This window comes from Squalius cephalus (assembly GCF_949319135.1).
Source record: "Squalius cephalus genome assembly, chromosome: 22".
Classification (NCBI taxonomy): Eukaryota; Metazoa; Chordata; class Actinopteri; order Cypriniformes; family Leuciscidae; genus Squalius; species Squalius cephalus.
In genome coordinates, this window is record NC_137143.1 from 22,666,386 (window position 1) to 22,687,777 (window position 21,392).

At 38.4% G+C, this 21,392-nt stretch overlaps 2 protein-coding genes across 4 annotated transcripts in view; both read right to left on the reverse strand.

Moving 5' to 3' along the window:
- Positions 1 to 5,120, reverse strand: part of LOC307150752 (kazrin-like) — a 146,241-nt gene extending 141,121 nt beyond the window's left edge. For both annotated transcript variants that reach the window (XM_079858233.1, XM_079858234.1), the window contains exon 1: positions 4,968 to 5,120. In XM_079858233.1, the coding sequence (XP_079714359.1) occupies positions 4,968 to 5,043 (76 nt within the window). In that variant the 5' untranslated portion in view covers positions 5,044 to 5,120. The remainder of the gene's footprint in view (positions 1 to 4,967) is intronic.
- Positions 5,121 to 8,241: 3,121 nt separating this feature from the next.
- Positions 8,242 to 21,076, reverse strand: prdm2b (PR domain containing 2, with ZNF domain b). 2 transcript variants are annotated; one of them, XM_079856638.1, is made up of 8 exons: positions 21,008 to 21,076; positions 20,726 to 20,846; positions 20,098 to 20,201; positions 19,386 to 19,538; positions 17,748 to 17,874; positions 15,263 to 15,376; positions 9,979 to 14,543; positions 8,242 to 9,878 (listed from the first exon to the last, which is right to left on the reverse strand). In XM_079856638.1, the coding sequence occupies exons 2-8, from the start codon at positions 20,838 to 20,840 to the stop codon at positions 9,852 to 9,854; spliced, it is 5,205 nt and encodes a 1,734-aa protein (XP_079712764.1). In that variant the 5' UTR covers positions 20,841 to 20,846; positions 21,008 to 21,076; the 3' UTR covers positions 8,242 to 9,851. The 2 variants fall into 2 exon arrangements, with proteins under 2 accessions (XP_079712764.1, XP_079712765.1); XM_079856639.1 differs by lacking the exon at positions 19,386 to 19,538.
- Positions 21,077 to 21,392: the final 316 nt, after the last annotated feature.

The following is a 21,392-nucleotide window of genomic DNA, read 5'->3' on the forward strand; positions in this document are numbered from 1 at the left end:
GCCATCTCTTAAATATTGCTGGTGTTTTAATTATTTTACATTGTATGCTATTTTGTTATCTACGTAATACCATAATATTCAAACATTTTTAAGATTGGCCTTGGTGTCCAAGTATCTTTTGGCGTCAATGTTATATTGTAGTATCAGGAGCGCTCTGATTATGCTCTGTCTGCACAAATATAGGATTTTAGGACAAGATCATGACTTCCTTCCAGAGGGACACAGATCGGCCCTCTCTTTATTGGTAGAGGTGACGGAAGAAAAGAACTTCTAGTCAATTCTGCTGATGCTATTCTTTTCTTTCTGCTATATTACCTCCTCTACATTGGGCCAATGATACAGAAAGGTGACTTATTCTTGGGCTCTGTGCAAAAGACTTGGCAAAAGCGAACCTGATTTCTGTGCTTTCTGGTCAACCAAGCCTCACAGAGAGAGTTTAACAGATAATCATATATATTCCTGCTTGTTTAATATCGAGTTTTCTAATTTACCAAGCAAATTTAAAGCAACATTTTATACGTTATTTGTATTCTAAATCACCTGCATTATACAAAGAATTAGTCAAAGTGGTCACTTTACGGTAACACTTTATTTTACAGTGCCCTTGTTACACGTTATATGTAGTTACTAAAGTAATTACTATATTTGTATACTTACATGCAACTAACTCTAAGCCAACCCGTTACCATATAGTAAGTACATGTTGTTAATTATTATTACTCAGTACTTAAATGTATAATTACACTGTTACACGGACACCTTAAAACACTAAGTTAATCTCAACATTTACTAAAACATGGTCAAAAATGGTGAAATGGTAAATGGTACACTGTGAACTAACAAGCTTAAACATTTTTAGTAACTAACATGAAAAAAGCTTCTTGTTAATGCATTAACTAATGTAAACAACTGAGACCTTATTTTAAAGTGTTACCATTATGGCATACATTTGCTTTCAAAATATTAGTAATAAATTACAAATTGTTACATATTTTTTGTCTAAAACTGGTTGTACATTATACTATTCATTAGGTATAAATAAGTATTATGGGGAAATACTTAAGGGATAGTTCACCCAAAAATGAAAATCATCCAAAATTTACTCATCCTCAAGCCAACCTAGGAGTATATAACTTTCTTCTTTCAGCCAAACACAATCGGAGTGAAATTAAAATGATCCTAGCTCTTTAAGCTTTATAATTATAATAATTATAATAATTCATTACATTTATATAGCGCTTTTCTCTGCATTCAAAGCGCTTTACATAGAAAGGGGAATTTCCTCAACCACCATAACTGGAGTGAATTGTAAATAAGATTTTGAAGTCCAAAAAAGTGCATCCATCCATCAAAAAAGTAATCCATACGACTCCAGGGGGTTAATAAAGGCCTTTTGAAGCGAAGCGATGCGTTTTTGTAAGAAAAATATTTCTATGAAACTGGAATCATGGCCATATTTATAACTTTATAAACTATAAACTGGTTACCGGTAACGGCTGTACACGAGTTGAGTTCCGGCCGAAGAGTGACCTCTGACCCGACGCATGACGTATTGACGAACACCTTGGATGGTTTGAGGGTGAGTAAATTATGGAATAATTTTTATTTCTGGGTGACACTAACCCATTAAGAGTTAATGTACAGTCAGTAATTATTATTTATTGCACATAAATGGACATGAAATATTGATCTGAGCTGAAATTATTTTATTCTGTGAGAAAAAAACAGAGTGGTGTGATGCGACATGACATGATTTTGTAGGAAATCGGTTGGCGCTACTACAAATCAATTGGCTATTATACAAAAATATTTGACCAATCAGAATCAAGTGTTCCAGAGTGATGTATGCATGTGTATTCATACTTTGTATGCCGTGTCGAGGCATATTTCTGTAGTAAGCACTTCTCAATCAAACATGCAGTGAGGAAAAGAGGTCCGTCCTATTAGAGTCACTGGTGCTGCATATTGTGCTATCACTAACATCTGCAGACACACACAAATGAGCCCACACTCACAGCCCTGTCCAGCCACGTCTATTACGTCAGCCAAAACAGTCTGTGTGTCGGCGGGTGAGTGCACAGACTTGGATCTCAGCCATGCTCATGCATACCCATAAACACCAACACAGAACATAAAAGCAGTGGCGCGCCATGCCAATGAAATCTGCACTGTGGATACTTTTGCATCGCTTGAAGATGATCTTTAAAAACACTTATGAAGCAAACATGGGGCACTTTGATCGATGTTAAAAGAGAAAATTGTTTGAGGCGAAAGTGCACCGAAAAGAACCACATCCTCCTCTGGGAAGACTTTAATGCAAATTAGAAAAAAAAAGAAAAAAAAATTATTTTAGTGAAAAAAATAAAAAAGCCTCAAATCAGTTCATTGTTTATAAAGGCAGAAACTTCAGAAAAATCCACGTCCAGTGCGTCCTCGGGGAACGAGGCATCAGAATGTCTCGAAACTACAAAATCTCATCATTATGGATGATCCAGAATGTGAGACATTCAAAGCAAAGAGCAGAGAAGTGGCTGATGGTAATACATACAGTATTTCGGCACCTCTGAGGCTCAGATATTGCAGAGGAGTCTCATCTTCAGGCACTTCAGAAACACAAATTCAGTAAAGAGGCTTTCAGCGCTCCAAAGCCACACGCAGAATATTAATCATGGCAATGTCACATACTCTACAGACACTAATACATCCCTGCATACCAAACAGCTAATGAGTTCACAGAAATAAAGCAAACAAAGGGCATTATTCATAAAAGTTTTCTTCTATTTCTGGAGAGCGAACAGAGAGAGAGAGAGAGAGAGACTTTCATTCAAACAAACCCAACACCCCCAACCCGTCCCGTTTCACTTCTGCCATTCCTCCCACCAAAACACCCTGCTAACACACACATATAGTGTACCACTATATGTGTGGTAAAATTTGTAAACATTAAACATTTTTTAGCACACAAAATTGACCAACTTTTCCAGCAAGCATGCATTTACTGTGGGTAAAGATGAACTTTAAATTAGATTCTAGTGGTTTAAAGTGCAGAAATCTCCCACCCAGAGGAAGGTAATTTAAGGACATATCCTTTCCAAAAAAAATCATGCACAGTCTGGGGAGGTAATAACTGAAATCATGGCGTAAAACCCAATGACATTGGCTACATCTGCATGATATTTTTCTATGCATGATAATCATATAATTACATGGAATATAAAATTTGCATGTTTGCACAACCGATATTTAGCATTACAACCCTTTTAGTTTGTATCATTACACGTGGAAGCAATCCTGTGAGTGGCTTTGGAAAGAAAGCATTTATCAAAAATGTATACGTACTGTAATATAAACTCCAGAATGGACCATCATCACTGTCTGATATTCTCCAGGATTGCTGTTTTATGTAGACGCACGTTCTTTAAAACTCTCCCAGAAGAACGTAATCATGTTTTTTTTTCAACAGATATTCAGCAGCATGGCATTGCTCTGCTAATTGTCATGTTAATGTGTAGAGACATCGAATTTGACATCATATTAAAATCTGCTTGGATTGTCATTACCGCTATCACGGTCATTTACAAACTGCTGTTTGAGTAATTGCATCCTGCTGCAAGTCTTCTTAAAGGGATAGTTCAACCAAAAATGAAAAATCAGTTATCATTTACTCACCCTCAAGTTGTCTGGTTCACAACATTCTTCAAAATATCTTCTTTTGTGTTCAACAGAAGAAAAAAAAAGTTTGGAACAACTTGAGGGTGAGTAAATTATGACAGAATTTTCATTTTTGGGTGAACTATCCCTTTAATTGAATTGCTCTCCACCGTTATCTAAGCTGTAACTTTGACATGAGAGTACAAATCTGCTATAAGCTAATATAAGATATTTATATAAGCCAGAGATATCTACGGAAACATTATGAAAGTACACTAAAATAATGTTAAAGCTAGCTAGTTTACAAAAACTATCATCAGTACATCCTTGACACCTTCATAAATATTGCAGTCTCAAGCATTGATCAATTATTTAAAAAAAATAACAAAAAATTATACATAAAAAGTAATATACATGTAAAGAGGTTTTAAGTCATACTCCTTTATATAATAAATGAAAAATAAATGAAAATATGTGAATATTAAATATGATTTAAAAAAATCTTCATATTTCATGGTGTAAAAGAGTGTGTGATCAGTTTGTGTTTTGGTATGTAAATAAAATCATACAGTGTATGTATGTTAAATGTTTTACACATTAAATTAAATTATATTATCTATCATAAACTTGAATGTGTTACAATTCCAAATTTATGAGTTGTCTTGAGCTAATTTGAGCCATTTCCATTCTAAATTAAGACAACGGTCGGAGGTATTTTAGTAATCTTGTACAAGCCACTTCCATACAAAACCTGTACAAAGCTATTAAATGCAGAAGTACAGTCTGTGAGACATAAGTTATGAAGCGGCATCTACTTATAGCCTGGGAGTTTTTTGTAAGACAAAATTCATAATTCATCAATGCTTAGGAGTACAATATTTATGAAGCTGTCAAGGAATTATTGCACTGTTTCAGAATTACACTGGTGAAGTTCTCCATAAAAAAAAAAAAAATCTATCTTGAGTTAACTGTCATGTTCCTTTCAGCCCCAGCCCTCATGACTGACTTATTAAGATCACTATATCCATATAAGCAAGATGAGAGATGCACACCCGCAGACACATTTCTTGACTGTGTGCAGCTCATTAGCGGGCTGAAAGCAGCGGGGAAGAAGAGCTGAGTTTCTCTCTGCATGCTGGGTGCCTAAACCAAGAGATCAGGATATGCAGTGGACCATGGTCTCACCAGCAGAGCTTTCACAGAGCATAAGCAAGCACTTGTCCACTTCATGTTTACTACCCCAAACCCTACAACTTGACATAACCTGGCAAAGCACGTTTTTTTTGGTCCCAATGTGACAGATCTCGGGTACTTACTAGCTTGCATCAGCTGTCCTTGGCGGCCGAAGACCTGGGAAAAGGTGGTTGGAGTACAGGTGAGAGTGTCCTCCATGGTTGGGATGTCCCACTAGGCTTGATGGGTCAGTCTCTGAACGACACGCCACGCAGAAAAGCCCCGGTTTGCCTTCACTTCCCTTTGAAAACGGCAGCTGGAGCAACGTTGCAGCTGTGTAAGAATAGCACAGAGGTTTCTGCTCAGGACGTAGAGAAAAAGCCTCACTCACATGCAAGATAATGAGGGAGTGTGTCTGTGTGCGTCAAGGAGAATGAGTGAGAGTGTGTGCGGAGAGCGAGCTTTAAACAGAGAGAGAGAATCAGAGCAATGATGTCTTGCCTTTTCCTGCTGCTCTATGATCATGTGTTGAGGTTGTGCCTCGCTGGCAGGTTTCTCCAGAGTCTGAAGCTCCTGGTCCAGTGTGCTCTGTCCTGCTGACTGAGTGAGAAGCCTTCGGTTCCCCCAGGCTCAGGGTGGACTGCCGTTTGTTGTGCTCTGATCGGGTACGTGTGCCCTCTTCTCTCCTCCCTCTGCCTCGGCTCTACCCCTCCCTTTCATTGCTTGCTCGCTCCTCTCAACTCGATGATCCGTTTCATAAGAAGCGCGGCTGCAGGGAAAAGATTTTTTTGCAACTCTTGCAGCTCTACTTTTTAATTCCTCCCCCTGTGGAGGAGAGAGGAGAAGTTGAAAAGGAAAGTTCATTTTGGGTAACTCACCCAAGGGGTGAAAAATAACAATTGACATACAATGAGAAATCTTTTTAGGCGGGATCTTATGGGATGCGTTCACCTACAGTGACACCCAACATAAAAAAGTAGGAATGTCTGCATTATATAACAAAATATAAAACCTGAAGGGTAACATATCATACAGATGCCACTCATGACATCTTCACACTTTCTAAACATAAATATCTAAATAATTATTCAACCAATCCATCTAAATGTTACATTTTTATCTTTTATATAGGCCTATGCACATTTTCAACTTGGTGTCGCTTTATTTTAACGCGACGTAGTCACAGGTTTTGTACTTACTATAGTCATATTACAAGCAACTAACCCTAAATCAAACCCTTATCCTTAACCCATATTATACCATAACAACATAATCTTAATATAAAGCGTAACCTTCAATTTTCCTTGTGACAAATTATTCATCCAATAGAGCTGTGAAAGTCCTACCTAGCTAAATTTTTTAGATAAAAATGAAAGTACTTCTACATTGATCTACTTCGTTCTTTTATAACCTTTGGGAGGAAACACTTCAGCATTATTTTTTAGCTGTTTTCCCATTCGTCAGATTTTGGAAGCTGTGTGTCAGGTCAGTGTGATATTCGGATCTGCTCCTTGCTGTAAGAACATAGAAGATTTGCAAGTGCAACCATATCCTCGTGTTTTAAAAGGAAACACAGTCAACCTGTTGTTATGCAATATCCAGCTACATCAGCTATAGTCGTGTCGTTGAAAGGTGACTGGTTTCCACAACGACATCCTGCGGTGCCAGAGTGGTGAAAGAGAAGGTGATTTTTCATTCTTTTCTTCCTTTTATATCAGCGAAACTCTGAAATTTAGTTGTGACAAGAGGCACAGTTAGTTTCACAGCTTTCAACTGACAGACCAGGCAGATGCCAAGTGGCTGGAGCTCGCTGGAATTAATTCCCTCTGTCTTACTGAAGGTTCACTCAAATCATATTCTTTTTGAACGTGAACCGAAGAGACAGGCAGATAGTAAGCTGTCAGCTGGGAAGGATAGAGCTGTACCTCCTATACACTCCCCTGCCAGAACAGATCACACTCTCTCTCTCTCTCTCTCTCTGCCGAGGAGTGATTCTGCTCTCTCAATTTCAGTGTTCTTCTGCTCCCCTCAGAGAGGCAGAAAGGTATTTGATAGTACATGCATCAGCACAAACATATCCTCGGCCTAGTTACGTAAGGCAGTGCTATTTCTAATGGTCTCTGAACGCAGGGAAGAAGCAATATTTTCAATAAAACTACTAGCAGGTCTGAGGTCAAAATCCACAAGAAATCAAAACCTCATTTACATAATTAATGCAAGTTATTGGCCCTTAATGCGAACAATTAATTGGTGCATAAGGTATCAAAGAAGAGTTTAAATCAAAATCTTGCTCTTGTGAAATTACTTACTTTTTCCACAGATGTCATTTAGGCCATACAGACTACCGGTTAATGCTAACCAAATGCCAAAATTGAGGCGGTTTTAACAATCTCGCACTGTATTCTGCTGTTTTCATAATTCAGTCAATTCCTAATTGATAAATCCAAAAAATGTAATGTAATTCCCACCCTTTTTTTTTTTTTATACACAAGTATGAAGGATAGCAAATGGCACTAAACATTTAAGCATTAACAGAAAAGTTTTAAAAATATTTGACAGCAAAACTTTTGAGATATCTAGAAGTAAAAAAAATATTGTGTTTAATAATACAGGTCTGGAGAAATTATAAAGGAGATGATTTCTAACCTAAGCGTCACTTCGCCATCATAATGTACTGCATCGACCAACTCGGAAGCTGCATGGGGCTGCATTTTTATGACTAGGGCTATGCCACCTTGCACAGCAATCAGGATTAAGTGAAGCAATATTTCATCCTGTCAAGCTGAGCATAGCATCATGCACCTCTTCTCCCCAACACACAGCATGGAGGAACCATAAAGAATGGCACCAGGGGAAACATAAACAAGATTTGCTTTCCCTGCTACATAAAGATCTATCCTGTGTAACAGAACAAATTTGCACTCAATATTCTATTCTTCATTTGAATATTGGCAAGACAGACGGTTAGAAGTGTCCTTACAGCTGAATGGGTATTTAGTCAAGGTTAGCTAGCCTAGAAGAGAACTCTATTTCACTCGAATGGCTTTTTTGATGGTCAAACACAAGATTCTTAAAGCCACAATAAAATTTGAATCCTGCTGGAAAGATTGAGCTCTCGATAAGACAGGTTCAATTTCAAAAGCCAGGTGATTTAGAGAAAATGTACTGATATCGGACATGGACAAAAAATCTGAATGTGACTACGCGCTAACAGAAATAGGTAATGCAAAAGCCTGGATTAGTCAGGAAGCAATGCAGTCAACGAATGGTGATATGCAAATGATCAAACCTAAATATTGAAAAACATTTGTGAACAACTAATTTGACATACCTTATCTCTGGATACATTCTAAGCGACTGAAGTCAAACTAAAAGCTAAAATCAAGAATACATTGATTTTTTTTCTTTTTTTATATATCAATTAGGACAATGCATTTTACATTTGTGAAGGTTATTATTCATAATCACAAAACACGGTCAACATTTCATTCCCAAAAATATATCAATGCAGGACAGCAAAGACATACTGCAAGATGGAAATATTGTTTCAAGTTCCTTGCTTAAAAAAAAACCATTTCAAGCATTCAGATCTTGTTTAGATACCTGTCCTCATTGTCCAGGTTGTAAAGTGAAAATGACATGGCAGAGACAGGCTTAGGAGTGAGAGGGATTACGCTGTCCGAAGGCAGAAAACGCATCAGTTCAAAGCTTGCCAGGAGGTAGACCACTAAGAATTAAGTGCAGTTGATGTTCTATTAAAGCAGAGGCCTTATCCATTTTATAAAATGAGAAACGATAAAAACATTTGTGTAATGCTTGGTTACCAAAGAGTCTGAGTGCTTGTGATGACGACATGGCAATAACGGCTAATTATACTAATAATGCGACATTAACTAGGTCTTAATAGCAAATTTCTGAGGTTGCCTCAGGGTGTGACATACATGCGCATAAACATACCAGTGAAAATTAACGGTGTTTTTATAGTTTTCAAGCAGGTGTCATCACATATTGTAAAATCACCTCAAACTTTGAGATATCCATAAAAGGCAAATTAGCCTAAATAAAGTGCTTTTCATAGAAACAAGCAACCTGATTTACCAGATCACTAATATGCAATATGTATGTAATAGGCAATTACATAATTTGGGTTGTAATAATGGCACTTACAACTTTTAATTAATCTCATGCAAGTGCAGAAGACAGTTCGTCATTCCCAGTTGAAGTTTTAGTGTAATTTTAATGGCCAGCAGCCCTGCTGTAGAATCTGTAGATTACAAAAGGAACAGAGAAAAGAAAAGAATAAAACGGCTTATGGTTTTGGCTGGTTCAGGTGAAGGTCGAACACCTTTTACATACAGCAAACCGTTCTCTCCTGCTCACTCTGACTGTATCAAACAGCTCAATTCATTTACTGTGTCAAAATAAACAAAAATATCAACAATAAAGTAAAAACAAAAAAGCCTCACAGATTATGAGAGCCTCAGTATGATAAACATTCCCTGTGGAGGATTACATTTACTTAAATATACATATATATACTCTTCTTCAAATAATTTCTCTCAGTAAAAGAGGAGCAGGTCAAAATGGAGTACAGACATGGAGAAAGGATCAGTCCAATCATACTGTATACAGAAGCACATGCATTAGGAGACCGCTGGATCTGAAAACCTTACAGATTAAACATGGCCAATCAGCCTAAGAGAAACTGTTGAATGATTGCCTCTTGCAATATCTTAAAACCAGAAGGTCAACATTTATAAATATTACATAAGTAATATTATGCTTGATTGAGATTTATTTATTTATCATATTTTTCAGTCCATTTGGGGAAGGGGTTAGACATCCAAAGGATTATTTATAAAAGTGCATTGATAAGATACTTCCAATGGGCCAACACAAAAGATGAGCAGGGAGATAACTCCTCGCTCCCCTGAACATTCAGGCTATGATCAAGGTAATCCAATTCAGTTGAAAGAAGTTCCCCTTCCAGTCATTGACTCAAGCAATCCTTTAGAGAACGTGGAGTTCTACCTGGCTAACTTCAATAGAGACTCCTGAAATAAACAGAAAAAAACAATGAAATCACAAACTCACAACTATAAAATATAACTATAATCACATTATATCAATGATAACGATGAATTTCTACATTACCTCAGACTGCCCTGGTTCATGGTTTGAAAGGTCTTCAGTCTTCACTTCCAAAGGAGTTGAAGCACTAGCAATCTGTACGCTGCGTGTCACCGGCCCACCTTTTCTCTCCCGCGTCCTTGCTGAAAAACGTTCCTCTTTTTTAGACTGGTGTGTTTTCACAACCTCCTTCTTGACAACAGCTTGCTTCTTGACAACAACCTCCTTCTTGGCAACAACCTCTTTAGATCCACGTTGCATCTTAGAAGGTGGTGGTGTTAAAGAATCATCAGTAACCGCAGGAGTTATGGAAGTCAGTGGCTCATTGCTCTTTTTGCCTTTCTTAGTTTGTGGGGCCGTATTGTCCATATTCAAGGCTGGCCTCTTTGTACGTACCTGAGGTTCTTTTCCTTTAATTGCTGGTAGAGCTTCATTCTCAATTGGCTCAGAGCTCCGGGCTCTGGTTTTCCCCAAAGGCTTCGTGCTTGATCCAGAACCTGACTCTTGTTTGACTTCAGACTCAATGGCTCGACTTCGGAGACTCCTGTTTTTGTCTTGAGGCATCAGTGCACCTTTTTTCAATTTCTTGGCAACAGGTCTTTGTGGACAACTGCAAGCGATGTGTTTAGCGAGGCTGGCTGGGTATGTGAACTCTCGATTACAGTATGGGCATGCATGGACCTCATGAGTCTCCTCTTCCTTTACCCGGGTTGGGGGTTTCTTTGCAGAGGCAGCAGACTTGTTCTTCTGAGATATGGCTTTCTGGACAAGCTGGTTTTTCTTCTTATTTAGGGCTGATAACTTTGCTTTAGAGGTTATATCTTGGTTAAAGTTGAGCCTTTTTGGTTGACCCATTCTGCGAAAGGCATTCTGCCCAGTAGAGGCTCCAGTGGTGGAAAGACCATTTGGAGACTGTTTCACAACTTGTTTGAGAGGAATGGGATTCTTCTTAGGGGTGTAGCGTCTCTTATCACTAGCATTAGCACAAACTAATATGTGTTTATGTAGCTCTGGCATGTTGTCAAAGCTGTTTCCGCATTTGGTACACCGGATCGCAGTGCTAAATGTTTGGGGGATGTTGTGTGTGGTAAAATTAGTCGCGGAGGCAACCGAGCCATCAGGTGTTCTGTTGTGGTACGGGAAAGGTGGAGGCTTAAAGCTGGGGTAGTGTTGATTAATGCCAAGCCGCACATCTGGACCTTTCGGTTTACCAGCCTCAGATGCCATAATCTTTATTGTAGTGTATAGTTCTTCAGTAGGGTCCTCATGGCCATTTTCCTCTTCTTCCACCTTATTAGTGTCATTGTTACGCTCCTCCGAAGAATCCTCAGCATCAACAGCATCTTTCTCCACATTTGTGTAAGCAGGATCCGTATAGTTCTGAGGTCTGAGCTTCCCGTTTTCAACAGCAGTGTGAGTGCAACTCTGACTTGGATGTAGGTCACTTTGATGTTGCTGGAGATTGCAGAGGAAGGCAAACTCCTTGGAGCAAATGGAGCAAACATAAATTCTTCCCACCCCGTGAAGAGAGGAGCGGTGCTCGAGGAGCGCAGTGGCATTGCCAAATAACTGAACGCAAAACTCGCACTTAAAAGGCCACTCTGACGCATGCTCTATTATATGGCCACTAAGGTCTTTGATGGAGCGAAATGGCTCTTTGCAGACGTTACACACAAAACTCTTGACAAAATTCTCTCGCTCTGGTGTTTCAACCTCATCACAATTTTTGACTGGACTCCCAGGTGAAGTGTCAACTCCATTTGTTTTATCAACCGGCTCCTCTTTTTTCCCTATATCCTCTTCAGCAAAGTTGTTATCGACTTCTGAACTCTTTTGTGGAGAATGCAATTCACTGAGGAAGTTTGGTGAAGATTCTTTAGTAGTTGATTGTACTGTAGAAAGAGAAGGCTCTGATTTGTGTCGACCTTCTGTTTTAATATTGAGGTCTTGGGGGAGAGTTCCTTCACAGGAATGGCTTTGGCTGGTTTCAGAAGCAGTATCCCACTCTAGGTGAGAAGAACCTGCTTGGTCTGCATTTCTTAAAAACTGAGGCTTAGAATCATAGGTTGAGCCCTCAAGTAGTGTTTCTGACTTTGAAGATGAATCTGCTGTACAATGTCTTTTTGCATCCTGAGGCAGTGGAGAAATCACACGGTCTAACTGCTCAGCAGTTTGGTCTGATTCATTAACAATGGAATTTAATGTATCATGGCATGATTCTGTTAATGCAGATGAATCAGACACTTCCTCTAAACAATCAACTGCTTTTGGGGACATTTTAGGGGACAACACCGGAAAAGGGGAAGGTGATAAGGCGTCTGACATGTGAAAATGCTGCGATGATAGAGGCGGAGGAGATGGGATAGTGGGTAAGACTGGAGGAGGGGGAGTAGATGAAGCTATACTAGAGGAAGATGGAGAGGATGGATTAATAGTCATAGGGGTCAGGGAGGGAGGAGAGGTTGATTCACAAGGAAGGTGCTCTGATCCTGATCCAGGACTAGAAGGGGCTAAACATGTGGCACTCTCAGAAGACGAAAGGGCGTCAGGGCTCCCAAGAGTGTTGGATCCTTCTTCTCCGGGTGAGTTTAGGCCAGCATACTCGTTCATTAACACTTTTTCTAAAATGCTGGTATTAGGTTTTTTCCTCTTCACATGAGGTGGTAGTGTGGCTGAGCATGTCTTTACTTCATGGTCAACAGGACTTTTACGGTTCATACTTAAGTCAAGCACAGCCTCTCCAGATCCTCTGCTTACACTATTGTCTTTTTTACTGAAGGAATTCGAAAGGTCAAGCGGCTGCTGATTGCAAGAATTCCCTCCACTTCTTGAAGGAGACCAGTCTTTTCCTGTTAGACTTTCAGTGTCCCCATGATCACTGCTGGACAAACTCCAAGAATGAGTCATGCAGTGGGTCTCAATCTTTGGCACCTTCAGAGAACATGAAAACCCAGCTGCAGAGCTTATGTTGTCATTTCTTTGTGGTGGGCTACTCTGTGAAGCTGTGGGAGGGGAGGCAGTTCTTCTTTTAAACCTACCTTGGACAGCAGGCAGTGAAGTTACGGAAAGTGGGGTGGTCAATCTATTATCTGTAATTAGACCTATGGCTGTTTTCTGACCATCCGGGGCCTGTAGTAGTTGTTTAAGTTTCGGAGAGAGATAAACCGTTTTCTCCTTTTGAAAAGCTAACGTTTCGGTTGACTGGGAGAAAATGTTTCCAACCAACAGAGAGGACTGAGAGGAAGGGGAGGACAATGAGGAAGAGGAGGACACCGTTTCAGCCTCCACTTTCACAGCAGGCAGCAGCGGAGGTGTAGCAGTTCGCCTTTTAGAAGTTGTCTGAGACATGCATGAAATTTCCTTCACTGGACAAGTCCGTGTTTCAACTTTAAGAGCATGACTTATTTGTTTGGGACTCAAAATAAGAGCATCAAGGCCAAACAACGCTGCAGTGCTCGAATCAACCTCGATGACCTCACAATTGCTCACTGTGCTTGTAGATGGTATTTTTCCATCAATGTAATGGCTGAGATTTTCAGAAATGTTGTTAGAGATATCAACCATACACTCCTCCCTCTCTCCCTCATCCTCGGTCTCTACACTGGGCACATAAATAGGTGGTGGACTGGCACTTGGTGACTCTTCCTGGAGCAAAACGGGCTGCCCTTGTTCATGGTGCTGGTGTTGGGAGGAGCCGTCCTGCAGGAGTATACCTTTCCGGCGAACACCTTTAGGCATTAGATGCCGCTCATGGATTCTGCGCTGGTGCCTACGCATGTTGGTGTGTGTGCCAAAAGCCTTGTTACAATACTTGCAAGGATGAAGCTCTTTTGACTCCCCATTCTCATCTAATATAAAAGGCCGGTCAGATTCAATACCAGGCTCTTTTTTCAAATTGTCAGAGGTTAGCTGAGGAGGACCGTTCTGTGTGTTCATAACGACTGCATGGCTTGGAGTGGACACACTGGCAGAAGTAGCAGAATCATTGGGCATTGTAGGACTGTGGAGGAACGCTGTTCCGCTGAGTGACCCAGGCCTATTTAAAGTTTTACTCCCATTCTCATGTCTACGTTCATGTCTGCGCCTGCCTACCTGAGAGCCAAAGGGCTTGGCACAGTACCGGCACTTAAACGTATGAGTTTGAAGGTTTGAAGTAGTGTGAATATGAGTGTGGCGCTCCAGGCCCTGTTTGGTGGAGAAATGACGCTCGCAGTGCTGACAGGGGTATGTTCCTCCCTGGGGGTCATCCTCAAAATCCCCATCTGCCTCCAACTCAGGATTCGCTAAAGAAGATATACACTCTGTATCACACAGTGGACTCTCAGAGCTTTCTTCAGCAGGGTTGCCCGAATTTAATTGCTGGAGAGACTTTTCATCCCCATCAACTGATTCTGCCTCAGAGGGGTGCTGTGGGCACTGATTTAACAGTTGTCCATCAACCTTTACATGTTCCTCATCCAATCCTTCCCTCTGGTTCATCTCTGTTGTGTGAGACTGGACAGGGTTTTCACTTTCTATAGAAGATGACTGGGAAACTGCATTCTGTTCCAACTCGGGAGGTGAAGATGGTCTTTCCTCATCATTAGGCCCTGAATCACAAGAAAAATATATTAAAATAATAAATGGAGCAATTCCAATAGGGTCCCCACACCATCGCTGCTCTGGCCCTAAATACTACCTAACACAGTGTTTGTACCTGCTCAAGCAAATGAAAACTGACTAGTGAATAAGAAAATGATTAATCTAATCTAAACACATAGGCCTAATTCTGTTAGACTACCACTCTGTCAACTATTCCAGTACATTGGTAATTAAATAATTCAAAACAAATTTCATCACGGATTAGTCAGGTCTGTATGCTGTGCACAAAAACCACCACCAGTGATGTTTCTTTAGTGAAGTGAAAAATGCATTTTGTTGGACAAAACACATCTGAAAAATAATGGAGATAACAGAGCGAGCCGTGCAGACCATAAGCTGTCCCAGACATGATGTTTTATATTAAGCGCTTTAAACTCACAAGCATTTAGATTAATGCCGCTTCCCATTTCAAGTACTTGGATATACGTGTGTGCTATTTAATGCGTTTGAAACATGTATGATTCAGCGCATAACTAACATTTTATTGTTATATCCTAATCTATAAATGTTAGATTCCCACCATTTAACCATAGAAATAAATGACACATTATCAAAATAATTGTTAGTTGCAGCCCTACTGTTGACCACAACAAACATTATGATTGAGCTGAGCATACTTGTGAACAGCACAAATCCCTGCCAGAGGCTGATGAAAAGCATAACCTACCTTCCTCTGAGTCCCGCATCACTGTGAATAAGGGTTCAGCGGCACTCGATTTCTTCGGTTCACAGAATCCAGCCAAATCAGCCAGTCTGGCTTTTTCCGACAGCTTCCTCCTTGCTTTAGGGAGAAACAAATCTGTTTTTAGTAAAAAATATTTATTTTTTTAAAAAAGAGACAACCTTTAAGACTTACTAAAGCCAGCAAAAAGCAATTAATAAAAGGTTAAGGTTTCCTTTCATGGCCGTCAAAACCTACAATAATTTAATCCAATGATATTTCATCGAAGTAGCAATAAATAAATATAAACTGAAAACTGTAAACAACCAAGATTTGTAAGAACATCTGGTACATTAACTAGAATAAAGAGCTCCACCTGCAAAATCCAAAACAAGTATGTCAACACCTTCTTTTCTAAACTAGCAGCTCACCACAAAACCAGACTGACTTCTCAGTAACTGCTGCATTGTGGGTGACATAAGCAAAGAAATGCTTGTTGCTCACACTTTTAATGCCCATAATAAAATCTATACCACAGTAATTGCATGTTAAATGTAGTGTGCAATGCATTAACTGTTACTGAATTTCAGGCGATTGTAGTAAATTAAAGTTTAAGGGATAGTTCACCCAAAAATGAAAATTCTCTCATCATTTACTCACTCACATGTTGTTCCTAACCTGTATGACTGACTTTATTGTGTGGAACACAAAAGAAGATATTCTGAAGAACATTGACTTTTATCATATGGACTTTTATCATATTTTATCATATCATATCAAAAATCTCCTTTTGTGTGTTTCATAGAAGAAAATAAGTCGTACAGGCTTGGAGTGACATGATGTCAGTAAATGACCGAATGTTTTATTTTTGGGTGAACTTTCCCTTTGAAGAAGTATAAATGCTGAATAATTACATGTAAACATTTTTATATACATTTACACAATGGATAGTGTCACAGCCAAGCAAAGAAACCAGCCATCAGCTGCTGTCCTTGTGGCAAGGTCAACTGGGAACATCTTATACAAAACCCAATTCATAAAACAGACACATGCTGCTAACTTGGTCATCTGACCATACTCATTCCCACATTTCCGCATCCAACTCTGTCCTTAAATGCTAATCTATTACTATTTCATGCACATAATCATGGACATTTTCAAACAAAATTCACCACTACATATTTTAATGCACTAAACATGGTAATTACAATTGTCCTTAATGTACGCATATATTTTTACAATATATTCATTTGACCCTGTTTTTTGTCAGATAAAGGATTGATGCACATATATAGTTACAATGTGTTTTGACTTGTTGATAACATCAAAAGGTTCACTGTCAAAATGTCTATAAATTGTTTAGGCTAAAAAACGTACAACTTACAATGACTTTCTAACATACAAAATTAAATTTAAACAAACAGATAAAACATTAGGCCTATATCCTTCTCAATTCCTAACAATTTTCCCTAACAGCAAACTTTTGGATATCATTAAGAGGTCAAATATGTCAAGAACTCCTTTACTTACGTCGAACCTTTCTTTTAAAAATATTACTAGCTAAATTGAACCATCATGCATTTAGCTGCACTTGTCATTGAAAAGGGGAAAGTCAAACGACCATTTAGCCTACTCAATGAAATGAAAAGACCAGCAAATGCTCTTTTCCTTTTCTTTTAGGTCGGGCATCTGTCCTTTTCAGTCATTAAAACAGTCTATAAAGACAGTTCAGACCAAATATATACATTTAAAGTCAAATATATATTTGAGTGATATTTTATAGAAAAATAAATTCCAAAAGAAAAGTTTATTAAAATACATACAAGCTTAAAGCATCAAACTTAATGCAGTGATGTGTGACAAATGATTAAGAAATGAGCTATGGACGAACAAACAAATGAAACTCTCGTACTTTTAGAGGTGAAACTTTGTGTTTATGTTAGGTCTCATTCAAAATGCTTTGCGAGGAGGGTCTCGAAGGTCATGTCTGAGAGACATGGGCTGTGTCTCCAAACCTTGTGAGCTGTCTATCTAGATGACATGTTCGGGCATCACAGGCGGGTTTAAAATCTCTCAAACGTTCTGAATCGAACGCTCGGCCGTGCCCGTGATGCTCAAAATGCTCTCTAGGCGAGAAGTTCATTAGATTTTGAGGCACTGAAATAAGGTCCGAGTCTGCAAGGCGGCTAACTGACACGTTCATCAACATGAGGAAGAGTACGTTATATTCATCGCACTTTGTCTCTGTCCCGGTGTGTTTTTCTTTTTAACAAAGCTGTTTAAAACAGAACGTCATCTGTAATTCCGGTTTCTAAATAATCTTCCTATGAAATGGGAGAATAGCCAGGTGGCTAACATGCTAGCTCCAGCTAACGACTGCGAATACTTCCGAATAGAATAAACATATGTTCTCGGACACTAATTAGACACTAATTTTTATCGGGGGGAAAACTGCAGGTAGTAGCAGTAAGAGGTGGTGTTTTCATTTTACCTCGCTTTGCTCTAGGTGAACTCTTCTTGCTCAGGTTGCTAGTCCTTTCTTCCTCTAATGCAGCTGCTATCTCAGGATTGTCTTCCCCATTGTACCACACTAGAAGTTCTTCGTCGGGTCCGATTGGCTGACGGAGAGTAGACGGACCAATCAGAGTCGAGGTTTTTGGTATGCCATAGGATGAAATACTATCTAGGCCTTGACGCTCTGTCAGGCATTTAGAAACAGACCCCAATAACAAACTAGTGTGCCGTATGAGAAAGCTCATATTATAACATTTTAATTGACGTTAAAGATGCTTTGTTCATCTGTCAACTACATTAAGTGTAGAAGATGCATTTAAAAAGAAAAACAAAGGAATTTCAATTTCTGCTGGTAAATTTATAAAATATTTACATATAACAAAAGTTTAATGTGCATACATTTAAGCAGGAGCACAGCAATAATTATTATAATCATTCTATATTTGTCCCAGATTACTACTTTTCAAATATCCATGCCACACTATGAAAACAAAATTGGAGTTTTGTTTATTTAGTCCATGTCTATTATCATTGAGTGCATCTACTAGTGTAGGGGTTTTCAAACTGTCCTGGGACATGCTTTCAATGTGCATGCTTTCAAGACCAGTTTGTATTTGTGTTGTAAGAGAAACCACATGGTTTCTCTTTGTTGCCGTTTCCTTTTGCTTGCTCAGTGTGAGTTTTTTTGCAACGTTCTCATTCATATTTTATAGTATTTAATTACTGTGAAAAGAACCACACAAGTAATGCAACTGAATATGGTTCTCTTTGCGTTATACATCTAACATTAATAGTGGTATAAAAACTATGTCATTAAGTTAATACTAGCGAATTAAGAAATGCTTTTACATTTTGTTTACATTTACAACATATTGTCTTATACATGAAAATACAAACCCTACTGTTCAAGTTTGGCCAGTAAGATTTTTTTAAAATGTTTTAGAGAAAGGTCTCTTATGCTCACCAAATCTCCATTTATTTAACCAAAAATACAGTAAAAACAGTAGTTTGCAGTTTAAAAAAAAAAAAAAAAATTTTTAATTGATTTTAAAATATATTTTATTCCTTTTATGGCAAAACTGAATTTTCAGCATCATTACTCCAGTCTTCAGTGTCACATGATCCATCAGAAATCATTCTAATATGTTGATTTGCTGCTCAAGAAAGATTTTATTATTAAGACTTATGATCATCAAAGTTGAAATCAGTTGTGCAGTTTAATATTTTTGTGAAAGCCATGACACCTTTTGTCAGGATTCTTTGATGAATACAAAAGTTTAAAAGAACAGCATTGAAACACAAATCTTTTGTAATGTAAAAGTCTTTACTGTCACCTTTTTACTGTCAAATTTAATGCATCCTGAATACATTTCTTGTTACAAAAGTCTCATATTGACCCCAAATTTTGGAATGGTATTATAGCTGCTAATAATTTAAGCAGAGTGTCTCTTGCAAGGGAATCATATTTTGGGGATCTTTAGCATAAAAAAAAAAGTTTGAAAACCCCTTTACTAGTGTACTACACCGCTGTATGCATCTTCTCCAGGCTTAATCTTTTTACGTTAATTGGTGGAAATCAACATGGTGAAAATCAAACCAGTTCATCAGCTCTTACCCTTAACACTTTGTAGTAAATAGCTCGGTTGATTTCCAGTGGAAAGAGGTTTTGCTCTTGAGAAGAGCGTGCCCAGTTCACATACCGCAACCAGTTTCCTTTCATTGGATCTGTGGCATCTACACACATCCACCCCCAGGCTGGAAAATATACCTAATGATAGTGGAACAATATGTATTTAATTAAGAACCACCACTTAAACCTACACTACCACTCAAAAGTTTGGGGTCAGTAAATTGTTTGTTTTTTCAGCAAAGATGCATTAAATTGATCAAAATTGTGTCAGTAAAGACATTTATAATGTAACAAAATATTCATATTTTAAATAAATGCTGTTCTTTTTAACTTTATATTTATCTATTCATCATAAAAAGATTATTAGAGTTTCCACAAAAAAACAAACTGTTTTTAACATTGATAAGAAGAAAAGTTTCTTGAGCACTAAATCAGCATATTAAAATGATTTCTGAAGGATCATGTGACACTGAAGACTGGCAATTCAATAGTTTTTTTTTAAACGGGAAACTTGTTTTTACTGTATTTTTGATCAAATAAATGCAGCCTTGGTGAGCATAAGAGACCTCTTTCAAAAACATTAAAAATCTTACTGACCCCAAACTTTCGAATGGTACTGTATATTGGTCCAAATATGCTTTGTGTTGATCAGTGTATTCAGACTTCAGACTTTCTCAATGGGATACCTAATACATACCTCCCACATGTAAACATTGCTTGTCACTTGAGATCTCTTCTTTCGTTCTCCTACAAATGGTCCAAACCTTTTGCCTTTAGGTATTAATCTAGATGCCCATACACCTGTAGAGAGACATGGACAGCATGTCACAAGAAATCCTATGTGAGCAAACACTGGGAATTTTATTTCCTTCGCCATTCAAACTTATTTGATGGATTTTTCAGCATGAGTCCTCATTCAGAATGAGCAACTTTAAGATCTCCAGAGACTCCCTCACAGAGCCATTTTCTGGAACATTCGATATTAAACATTTATCTGTATATTTCTAGGGCAGCATCACAGCATACTGCGCATTTCAAACGTAGAACAAAACAAGACTGCAGTTACGTTGTTTGCAACTCAATTGTTTAACATTCTCAATTCCTTTGGTTCAAAATGCTGACTAAACCATAAGGCAACTGTCAAAAGTGATGGTTGTAGAGGAAAACAGGCAAACTTTGTAAATATTTCAAAGTGTTTCAAAGTCAAATATTTGGGACATCTCATAGTCTTTCAGAAAGCAGAGTTAAAATAAAATACTGCAAAAATGAACATGATTTCTCATCAACAGCATCACTTACAAGTACTCAGCCACGCTGTTACTCACCAATGCGATTTGGGTTAACAGCTGACGGTCTCAGCTTCATGCTGTTTGGCAGCCCTTTCCACACATGGGCTGGGATGTCATCCAAGGTTTCATATGCTCCTTGAGGCAAAGCCATTACAGCCTAAAAAACAAAAAAGGGGTGGGGGTTAAATTTTACAATATGTTCCTTAACTGCATATCACCATAACCAATACTCATGGTACTTGCTTTTAAAGCAAAAGTAGGAATTTTCTGAGAGGAAAAGCATTTATACAACATCAGAAAAAAATTGTTTCGCCATACCTGCGGCAAGGATTTAACGCTCGATTGAATTTGAGACTCCTAAGACTTTTCTTATTTCATGGATTCTGTAAAACAGAAAATAGAAGCGGTTAAATTTTACAATATGTTCCTTAACTGCATATCACCATAACCAATACTCATGGTACTTGCTTTTAAAGCAAAAGTAGGAATTTTCTGAGAGGAAAAGCATTTATACAACATCAGAAAAAAATTGTTTCGCCATACCTGCGGCAAGGATTTAACGCTCGATTGAATTTGAGACTCCTAAGACTTTTCTTATTTCATGGATTCTGTAAAACAGAAAATAGAAGCGGTTATTTTAACCATGTAGAACGACATAATCCTCTATGTTTATGAAGCAGGATGGGACTTGTTTTGGAGCAAT